Raw genomic sequence first — 11,190 nt, forward strand, 5'->3', positions numbered from 1 at the left:
AAATGAATTATCTTCGTGATTTACAAGCTCTGTAATCTGTGTGCTCTGTAGGTCCTTGGTATAGTAGTGGGAGTTCTCCTACAGGATCATGATGTTCGGCAAAGTGAATTTCAGCAGCTTCCCTACCATCGAATTTTTATCATGCTGCTCTTGGAACTCAATGCACCTGAGCATGTATTGGAAACCATTAATTTCCAGACACTTACAGCTTTCTGGTGAGTACTGTTGAATATAATACTGTTAAGGAATTCCTGTTAAGGATTGCTGTTGTAGTGTAGTAAAATTTGAGAAGTAGAACTCTTGTGGATTTGAGGCATGTTGATTCATAATGCAGCTTACATGTTGTCTACTTAATTATATTCTTTTTTTTTTTTTTTTTTTTTTTTTACCATATTTAAGCTTGTGCTTCTGACTAAGGTTTTCTTCTTTCAGCAACACATTCCACATCTTGAGGCCTACCAAAGCTCCTGGCTTTGTGTATGCTTGGCTTGAACTGATCTCCCATCGGATATTTATTGCAAGAATGCTGGCACATACGCCACAGCAGAAGGTGTGGCTGCAGTTTATCTCCTACAGATGACGACTGTAACTACCTGGGACTTATTAGCACTCTTAGTCATTCAGTAGTCATTGTACTTCTTTCAGGCTTAGTTGGGAGTTCTTATATTTAATGTGGAGTCAAGTCATGGAGAAAGGCTTAACAAGTACTTAACTGCCTCTGCCTGAAAGCCATTCCTCAATGATTAGGGTACTGCTTCTCCAAGTTGTTGTGAGTCACCTTATGTCAATCTCTTAAGGGATTTTCAAAAAAAGTTGAAACCTTAGAGCACCTCTGTAGACAGCTATGTAAAACTGAGTAATGGAACTCAGAAACCTGCCACTTTTACAGGTTCTCTAAATACTAAAGGCTCTCACATTCAGGGTCGAGGACCACTGGTCTCTACTGTATCAGAAAAATTAAGATTAAATTTGAGTAAAGAGTTTTTTAGTCTTAACTGTGAATAAACAGCATGAGAAGTTTCTCTCCCATCTTGCAATTAAATGGCAAATGAGTACTCCAGGAAGTACCCTTGATTGACCCTTCAGATCAGGAGACTGTAACTACTGTGTGTTTAGTAAAAAAGAAAATGAAATAATCCTTAAATGGATTTCGTTTTGTTTGACAAATAAGTGCATTCCAGGAGGAGGGAAAATATATTGAATAAAAACTACTCCAAAATGAACGTAATTTGTATAATTGGGATATGGTGAGGAGGCCAAGTTTGGGTGAAAATAGAGGATTCATGTAAATTGGATGAGGTTATTTGCCAGGAGTTGAGGAATTGGGAGTGGGAAAATAAATGATTGAGATCCAGGACTTAAAAGAAATTAAGAAAACAGACCCAAGTTTCTCAGTTGGCTATGTGTTTTGTGTTCTGTCTGAAAGTTCCTCCCCGTATTTAAAATGTTGCTACAGGCACAAGGACCTATATATCCTGGAGTTTCTGGAGCCAGTTTGTTTCAAATATCATTTCCCATTATCTCCATAATTTTGCTTACTCCTTTCTCGAGCCAGTCAGTCTTTAAGAGAGGTACTAATGTCCATATTCTCTAGCTATATGAAGAAGATAATAAAGTCACAGTGTAGCTGCTTAGGCAACTTTTTTGGTGGCAGGACGGCAGCTGACTGAGGATAATTATGACTCATACATTTCTTTCTTTCAGGGATGGCCTATGTATGCACAGCTACTGATTGATTTATTCAAATATTTAGCGCCTTTCCTTAGAAATGTGGAACTCACCAAACCTATGCAAATCCTCTACAAGGTAATTAATTTGGAGTTCTAAAATTAAAATAATTAAAACCTAACACTTAAAGCAGTTAAAAACACTTAAACACTTCAGCTGGGAATATGAGGTCTAATGTTTGTTTTTATCATTAAGTTTTATATATATATATATATATATATATATATAATTTATTTATTTTTGGCTGTGTTGGGTCTCCACTGCTGCATGGGCTTTCCCTAGTTGTGTCAAGCAGGGGCTACTCTTCATTGCGGTGCACGGGCTTCAGTAGTTGTGGCTTGTGGGCTGTAGCGTGCAGGCTCAGTAGTTGTGGCACACGGGCTTAGTTGCTCCGCAGCATGTGGGATCTTCCCAGACCAGGGTTCAAACCCGTGTCCCCTGCATTGGCAGGCGGATTCTTAACCACTGCACAACCAGGGATGTCCCTATCATTAAGCTTGTAAAGTATAACATATATTCAGAAAAGTACAAAAATCAAACATATTTGCATAACCAGTACTTGATCATAAGGCATTCCATATGTTCATATATGTGTATACCAGTTAACTCTTCCAGAAGCACATTAGAATTACTGTTTCTCCCCATCCTTACCATACTTGAAATTGTTTTTCGTTTTAGTCATTTTGTCAGTTGTGCAGTAGGATCTCATTGTGGATTTAATTTGCATTTCCTTGATTTCTTAATGAGATTTTTGTGGCCATTTGGGTATCCTCCTTTTGTGATGTTCTTCTTCCAGCCTTGTGCTCATATTCCTATTGGATTATCTGGGTTTTTCTTATTTATTTTAACAGGGATTCTTTATGTATTCTGGATGTAAGCCCTTTGTTGATGTATATTCAAACATCTATTCTTGTGGCTTGCCTTTTCACTCTGTTAAAAGTAATATGTCTTTTGAGGGATGGAAGCTTTAAATTTAATGTAGTCAAAATTACCAGTTTTTTTCTTTTATTATATGTTGCTTTTTGTGTCTTGGGTAAGAAATCTTTGCCAATCTCAAATTGCATTCTGTTCTGCACGTGCCTGCTGCCTGCCCAAGAAGCCATTAATTCTGGCTTTTACATTTACATTTAAAAAGAAAACTTTATTTTTGTGAATAATGAGGTTCATTTCCTCCCCCTTCCTTACACTCTCCAGCCCAGTAAGTATGGTAAGGTTTTTCAGCACCATTTTTATAGTTCTTCATTTCCTGTTCAATTGATTTGGCACCTGTGTCAAAATAGTTGACTATGTATATATGGGTACCTTCTCTAGTTGATCTGTTTATCTGTTCTTAGGGCAATATCAAACTGTCTTGATTGTAAGACTTACTGTAAAGCTAGTGTAATCAGGTAGAGTAAGTCCTAATTACTCTAATAATTCAAAAAGGACTTCAACTTTGCTCTCTTGTAACATTATTTTGGCTATTCTGTATCACTTGCAGTCCCATAAAAACTTTGTAATCAGCTTTTCTTCCGAAAACTTGCTGGGATTTAGATTGAGATTGCACTGAATATGTAGATCAGTTTGGAGAAAATAGACATCTTAATAATAATATTGAAGCTTTCAATTCATGTATATCTCCATTTAGTTGTTAGGTCTTTAATTTTCCTCTGCAATGCTTTCCTTAGACATATTCCCAGATATTGATGTTTTTGTGGAATTGTATAATGTTTTTGTAAATCTGTAGTTTCGTTTTGCAGATACCATTATCTGGTTAAGGAAATGCCCTTCTATTCATAATTTGCTGATAGTTTTTAAATCATTTAAATTGAATTTTATTGGATGCTTTCTTGAATTCAGGATCATGTAAATTTTTTTTTTTTTTTTGGTCAACGTTTTAAATCCATTAATTTTCACACGCTTAAACTGCCATTATATTCATTTGTGGATCATTTGGTTGTGATATGTCACTGATTTCCATTTATATTATTTAGGTTTTTTTTAAAAAATTTTTATGTCACATTTTGGTATCAAGGTTATGCTAGTCTCATTGAAAGGGTTGGAAAATGGTCTCTCTTTTTCTATTAAGATTGTGAATAGTGTTAATTTTTCCTTAAATATTTGTAAGGATTTGCCAGTAAAGCCATCTAGGCCTAGTGTTTCTTTGCAGGAAGGGTTTTAGCAACATGTTTAACTTCTTTATTATAAAGTACTATTCAGATTTTCTTTTTTTGTTTGGGCTTTGGTAAGTTGGATTTTAAGTAATTTGTGTACTTTATCTGAATTGTCAAGTTTATTAGCATAAAATTGCTTAATATTCTCTTAAACTGTCTTTCACATCTGTAGGAATTAGTGATGATACTTTTTCATTCCTGCTACTGGTATTGTGTTTTCTCCATCAGTCTTGGTAGGGTTTATCAGTTTTATTAATCTTTTCACAGAACCAACTTCTGGTCTAACTTTGATTTCCATTCTCCACCCCCATACTTTAAAAAATTTTAAATTGATTTCTGCTCTTTTTCTTCTACTTACTTTGGTTTTCATTAGCTGTCCTTTTTCTAATTTTTGAAGATAGAAGCTTATATCATTGCTTTTATTTTTTGTTTCTGTCTGGCCTCTTCTAGCACATGCATCCAAGATTATAAACTCTGGGTACCTAGTTTTTCATGATTTCCAGATGTAGATATTTTGATAAATCACTTGTGATATTATTGCTAGTGTTAATTAAAGCCTGCATACATATGATGCTTTTGCCTTTTTTTTTACTTCAATTAAATTCATAATAGTAAAAATGCTACTCCCGTTTTCTTACTTAATGTAGAAACAGCCAATGTTTTTCTTGTTTTTTAAAAATAGGGCACTTTAAGAGTGCTGCTGGTTCTTTTGCATGATTTCCCTGAGTTCCTTTGTGATTACCATTATGGATTCTGTGATGTGATCCCACCTAATTGTATCCAGCTAAGAAATCTGATCCTGAGTGCCTTCCCAAGAAACATGAGGCTCCCAGACCCATTCACTCCTAATCTGAAGGTAAAGTTCTAAACAGTTCAAGGAAAAAGCAAGTTATATCTTAGTATTTTAGTCCTTTCTCCAGTAAGTGGGGTATTTGCTGTCCCCAGCACACAAGTTATTTTAAGGGTGCTCTTTGGGGGAAGCTGTCATGTTATTAAGCCTGATAAAGTATGATACTGCTGCTGAATATTGATTCACAGTATTCGTCTAGTTGCTGTTTTCAGTTTTGATATTAAATTTAGCTATATTTACAGAACCTCAACCTAGGTATTGGGCCAGTCATTTGCTGGGTGGCCCCAGTGGCACAGAATTGCAGAATAGACACTTGTAATGTCATATTTCACAGGTGTTTTGGATTTGTGTACTTGTGTTTTGTTTAAATTATCAGAAGGAGAGAAGGGACTGTTTTAAAAATCATACCACCCTGACATGGCTATTGTAATTTTTATGTATTTTTTTACTCTTCTTTTCACATGCATTTTTTTTTTTAAAGTAGCAAGTACAATGTCTTGTTCTGCTTGGGGCATCTTTTCAAAGACTAGGGCTCCTGGTGAGCAAGGAATCTCATTCTGTACTCTTGTTTTAAAATCCAATTCCAGGAAAAACACAATTAGTGGTATCAACTAGACTTCTCTACAAAAGGTACCTATCATGCCTTATTTTAAGAATGAGAAAATAGTATAGAATGAGAGATTATTATCATTTTGTATATGGGTACCTTTAATTATAAGAATCTATTTCTTCTAATTAAAGATGAGTAATAACACTTTGCTGTACAGCAGAAATTAACACAACATTGTGCTGTACTTCAATAAAAATTTCTTAAAAAGATTGATTACTCTTCAAGATGTAAAGTGTATAACTTTAGAAAAACAATCCAGCTACTTTCTAGCATAGATACAGTTTGCTGTTAAGGCCTACAGATGCTTCTGATTATGATTCTTGTATTTGTTTGTGGCAGGTGGATATGTTGAGTGAAATTAACATTGCACCCCGGATTCTCACCAATTTTACTGGAGTGATGCCACCCCAGTTCAAAAAGGATTTGGATTCCTATCTTAAAACTCGATCACCTGTCACTTTTCTTTCTGATCTGCGCAGCAACCTACAGGTTAAGTGGTTTGACTTAAACTCTTGGTTGTGTCTTTTCACTTTTCTTTTTTTCACTTTCACAATCCCATGTGTGGTCTCTTGTAAGTTAGTCTTTTCAACCTGCTTTAAAGGTTTTAAAGCACATTGTCATTTTTAATGGTTGGATGAGATTAACTGGATTATACATTTTACCAGTGACAAGCTATATAGCCTTGGAAGAGGCAGCCAGGGAATGGACTGGTTTTCTGTAAGAAAAGATTGCTGATAATCATCCCCTACTCCAAGACTCTTCTAAGTAAATGGATTCTGGTTCAATTTGCTGTATAGAAATTGATTGAGGCTGTATTATCTTTCCAGTCTTTCCATACCAAGAAACCACATGTTTTTTCCTCTCCAAATCTTTTTTATAAGTGAGATAGTGCATATTTTGACTTTATAAACTTTATTTTTGTGCTGGTAACTGTCAAAGCTTTGGTTTCCCAAGGGAAATCATATTTCTGTTGTTGACACAACTACCCTTGTGCAACTGTGTATTTGTTAAATAACCTCACAAATTCAAGCAGATTTCTAAAATTTAAGTCACAGAGGATATTGGGAACAGTTCAGCTTTTCTATGAAAGGCATAAAAAGGGTTCTTAGAAATATCGGTGCCTAAATCCGATGCCTAGTCCTCTGTGACAGTAAGTCAGGAGCTTTCTGTTTTGTTCATTTAGGTATCCAATGAGCCTGGTAATCGCTACAACCTCCAGCTCATTAATGCACTGGTGCTCTATGTAGGGACTCAGGCCATTGCACACATCCACAACAAGGGCAGCACACCTTCAATGAGCACGATCACCCACTCTGCTCACATGGACATCTTCCAGAACCTGGCTGTGGACTTGGACACTGAAGGTGAGTGAAGCCAGCTAGTTCTCAGAGTCAAGTTTTGTGCACTTTTTGTCACAGTCTGGTCCCAAAAATACTTTAAGCCACAATAGAGAATGTTCTGTCAATATGGTTATGGGTCTGGCTGGTTATTTTGTCTTGAATTCGATAGTATTTGCTCAATGCAGAAGACACAGAAAAGCATAAAGGAAAAAAATCATCCAGAATCCTTACCGCATCAGTTAATAAATATTTCAGTGTGTATGATTGTAGTATTTTGCTTTTTCAGTGTGAAAATAAACATGTTCTTTTTACTAGCCTCTCTTTAAAAATAGGCTCATGTTACTTTTTTTGGTAGCCTGCCTTTTATCCCAACATTTATTGATGCCTCTTTGCCAGGCAATATGTTAAATATTAAATGTGTAAAGATTAATGAATAGAACTTCCCCTACCTGCTCTGCAAAAAAGTTCACAGTATAATTCCTATTGTAGGTTGCATCTTGCTTGGTTGAACTACAGATTTTGGTGTTCTGTATAGTAGGTGGTGACCAACGATATAGTCCTGCTCAGCCTAACACGCATACACTTTAGGAGGATGCCTACTTTAACTTCGCTGTGGATTTTTGAGAGGCTAATTTTGAGTATATACTACTTGCCTATTTGTAGGAGGGGGTTTGAGACAGCTTAAAATCAAGATTTAACACAAATGAATACCATTACGTCCAGAGCCCAACAAAAAAAGTGGATAGCCTTTAAGTAAGTGTTAAAGCTCACTGTGATGGCCTTACAAACCTCAGTAATATCAAGCAGAGGGAGACAACCAAATCCAATTAATACTTATTCCAATAAAGTTTAAACTAGCATTTCTCAAAGTATAGTCTGGGAACCCTTAGTGGATTATCCCCAAGACCCTTATAGAAGGGTCATGAGGGACTTCCCTGGTGGTCCGGTGGGTAAGACTCCACACTTCCAATGTAGGGGGCCCTGGTTTGATCCCGGGTTGGGGAACTAGATCCCGTATGCATGCAGCAACTAAGGAGCCGGCATGCTGCAACTAAGACCCAGTGCAGCCAAAATAAATATATAATAAATAAATAAATATTAAAAAAAAAAAAAGAAGAAGGGCTGTGGGGTTAAAACTATTTTAATAATAAAAAGACATTTGCTTTTTTTCACACTCATGTTGTCACAAGTGTACAGTGACGGTTTCCAGAGGCCACATGAAATAACCATACTGGAACAGATCGAACATAAGGGCAGAAATGAGAATCCAGCAGAATGTGAAACAGTGACACTCTTCTCTAAGTTTCTCGGGGGGGAAATACTTAAATTTTTTATTAACAGGTTATATTAATATGCAGTAGGTCTCTTATTTTTAAATAGACTAATATTTTTAACTACAATTTTTTTAATGTGAAAAATAGTGAAATAAAACCCACAGAAATGAACTCTTTGAGGCCCTGAGCACCACTGGTTGAAACCAAAGGATAATTTGAGAACCTATATCAGAAATGCAAATCCAGCCAGTCAGAATTATTTGTCTTCTCACTTTGGCCTTTCAGAGCAAGTTCTCGCTAAGCTGGGTTTTCTTAATATCTAGGTCGGTATCTCTTCTTGAATGCAATTGCAAATCAGCTGCGGTACCCAAATAGCCACACTCACTACTTCAGCTGCACCATGCTCTACCTTTTTGCAGAGGCCAACACTGAAGCTATCCAAGAACAGATCACAAGGTAAGAGAGAGGTCTGTTTTTTCAGAGGGTTCTAAATGAAGCCTCTTCCCCTTTATTATGAATTCTGAGTGGTTTTTGCCCTATGCATTCCATGTTCACTGAGCATCTTACATGTGTTAAATAGTTGTGAACAAAATGGGCATGGTTCTGCCCTCCTGATAGTCCGATGGATGCAAAAAAAATCACAAGTAGAGAATTACTAATCACTGCTGAAACAAAAAGTTTTCAACAAAAGGGTGCAGCATTTTGATAGATCAGGAGTTTTTCTCAGGTGGTGGTGTCAGCATATTTAACCAGTCCTGAAACACCCAGGCCTTTTAAAGGCCATGTTAAAGAACTTAGACTTGTCATTACCTCTGGGTTGGAAGGTTTTAAGCAGGAGAAATAACAGGATCATACGTGTGTTTTACTAACAATAGTTAGGAATCTGTTGCAGATTGCTTGGACTACGTACAGCATTGGAGATCAGGAAATGGGTACATCCTCGTGAGAGATATATACACAAACTTAAAAAACTGGACCAGACTTGTTAAACTTGCCCCTCCATCTAATAGTAGTTTCTGAGTATTAGTATTCCTTAGGTTTATATACTAAAAATTAACTAGTGTTTTATTATTAGATGTTTAGATGGTAAAAGTCCTATTTTGTGGACTATATAAAGCTTTAGTGAACTTCCTCTAACTTAAATCTTTGTTCTTGTGCTTTATTACATCCTTAGGGTAAATTTAGAAGTACAATCGGTTAGATCAAAGGATGTGAAGAATTATCCCACCCAATTTACAGATGTCCTACTAGTAGTAAAATTCTTATTTCCTATTTACTTTCATTGAGTATGTATTCTTTAAGTGATTATCTTTTCTGTGTCGTGTAATCTATTGTCCTTTACCTTAACTTAGTCTTCTAGGCTCAGTAATGGGAAGAGGAGGGATTCAAACCCATGTTTGTTATGTAATTCTAGAATCTACCTGCATTTAACCATTCTAAAGAAAAGACAATCCACCTGCCTTTTGTAAAGCTAACAACTTTTGCATGTAGTGTAATAATCAGGGAAAAAGTGTTAGGAAAAAAGACAAATGGAGAAGTGGTCATGAATTTGTATGTTTCTCTGTGCATTGACTAACTTTTTCTTCCCTTCTCCAGGGTTCTTTTGGAACGGTTGATTGTAAATAGGCCACATCCTTGGGGTCTTCTTATTACTTTCATTGAGCTGATTAAAAATCCAGCGTTTAAGTTCTGGAACCACGAGTTTGTACACTGTGCCCCAGAAATTGAAAAGTGAGTTAAAAGTAATTTTTAAATTGTTCCATTCTTAAGACAGAAGAATGAGAATCATATGATGGCTCCAGCTTGGGTGGGTGATTAAGAAGGCCATAGTAACCAAAATTAATGAGACGCAAGGTTTTAGTCAGGCCTGAAGTTTTCTCACAAACTTGTAACTGTCTCCATTCTTCAGGTTATTCCAGTCTGTCGCACAGTGCTGCATGGGACAAAAGCAGGCTCAGCAAGTAATGGAAGGGACAGGTGCCAGTTAGATGGAACCACATCTCTGTTGTAAATTTGTCAGCCTGGAGGTCCCACTGTACCAAGTTCATAAACTGGCTGAAGATCCTTTCAGCTCTTCCTGACTTTTCCGGCCCTTTGGTCTCGGGTATCTGACCCAATTACTGTTTGGGTCAGCTTCCTGTCTATGTGGACACGTTCCAAATTTAAATGCATTTTTTTGACTCCTGGCCAACATTTAGAAGATGCTGTGAATATCATTTTGAACTTGTGTAAATATATGAAAGAGAAAACCTTTGTCTGGAACTTCTTGGGTTTGTGCAAAATGTGTCCAAGGCAAGTAGATAAACTGGTGGTACCTACTTCCCAGCTTATAAATTGAAGAGGCTGATGATGCCATGCACTTGTTGGCGGGGGTGGGCATAGCTCCATGTCATCTGACATTCCTGGTGTCCCAAAGAATAGCAGGAAAGCCAGTTTAAATACTACGTGACTTATTTTTTTTAAATATGGATGGGGACCTTGAAAATCACAAAGTTGTTAAAAAATGTGGATGTGTAGAATATGGTATGCCAGGAAACATGGGAAGAGTTCACAATTGAGATCCCGTGGATTTTTTATTTTGTCTCTTCCCCAAATCTAAAGCTGGCTGCTGGCAGAGCATCATTTTCTCTTTTCTGCTGGAGAACACATCCCCTTGGGCCCTGTGAGACACTTTTTATAAAAGGAAGCCAAACCAGGCCTAAAGTTCCCCCATCTCTCTCCTGATAACTTGTAAACTGTGCGGAAAGGAACCAAATATTCTGAATTGCCCTTCCCCATTATCCCAATGAATGGCCATACAGACTAAGCTGAACAACAAAAAAGTCAAAAGGACCAATACAGCCCCTTTTGTAAGGATTTTGAATGTTTTGTAAATGTATTGGTCCATGTGTTGTATTTTGTAGCCTTCCTAGTTCCTGGGCTTTAGCTTCCCTACTTCTTGTATGTGTATGCATACTGTAGTCAAACATTAAAGTCATGACACACACACGAGTCCACTGTGCCTTTCTCAGTAGCGGCCAGTGCTGGTGGTGAGGAGGAAAGTGGACCACCCAGCCTTCCCACTGGGGCCATTGGGGAACACCAACTTTTGCTGAATGGTAGGTTTTCCCACTACCAATTTGGCATCTTTAAACAAACAAGGAAGTGATTTTTGTATAGTGTTGTTTTCCTTTTCCTTTCCAACAGTGAAAAATTATTGGAGCAGGTTTCTATGATTAAACAACAATTTCAAAAT

General features: G+C 36.9%; 1 protein-coding gene across 6 annotated transcripts in view; it reads left to right on the forward strand.

The window, feature by feature from the left end:
• CNOT1 (CCR4-NOT transcription complex subunit 1) overlaps nt 1–10,207 on the forward strand; it is a 102,769-nt gene extending 92,562 nt beyond the window's left edge. For all 6 annotated transcript variants that reach the window (XM_061174221.1, XM_061174220.1, XM_061174219.1 and 3 more), the window contains exons 41-49: nt 52–215; nt 433–550; nt 1,705–1,806; nt 4,564–4,737; nt 5,681–5,830; nt 6,525–6,705; nt 8,279–8,411; nt 9,552–9,686; nt 9,865–10,207. In XM_061174221.1, coding sequence (XP_061030204.1) covers nt 52–215; nt 433–550; nt 1,705–1,806; nt 4,564–4,737; nt 5,681–5,830; nt 6,525–6,705; nt 8,279–8,411; nt 9,552–9,686; nt 9,865–9,943 — 1,236 coding nt within the window. In that variant the 3' untranslated portion in view covers nt 9,944–10,207. The remainder of the gene's footprint in view (nt 1–51; nt 216–432; nt 551–1,704; nt 1,807–4,563; nt 4,738–5,680; nt 5,831–6,524; nt 6,706–8,278; nt 8,412–9,551; nt 9,687–9,864) is intronic.
• Nucleotides 10,208–11,190: the final 983 nt, after the last annotated feature.

The sequence above is a fragment of the Eubalaena glacialis genome, chromosome 18 (genome assembly GCF_028564815.1).
Source record: "Eubalaena glacialis isolate mEubGla1 chromosome 18, mEubGla1.1.hap2.+ XY, whole genome shotgun sequence".
In the NCBI taxonomy this organism is placed as follows: domain Eukaryota; kingdom Metazoa; phylum Chordata; class Mammalia; order Artiodactyla; family Balaenidae; genus Eubalaena; species Eubalaena glacialis.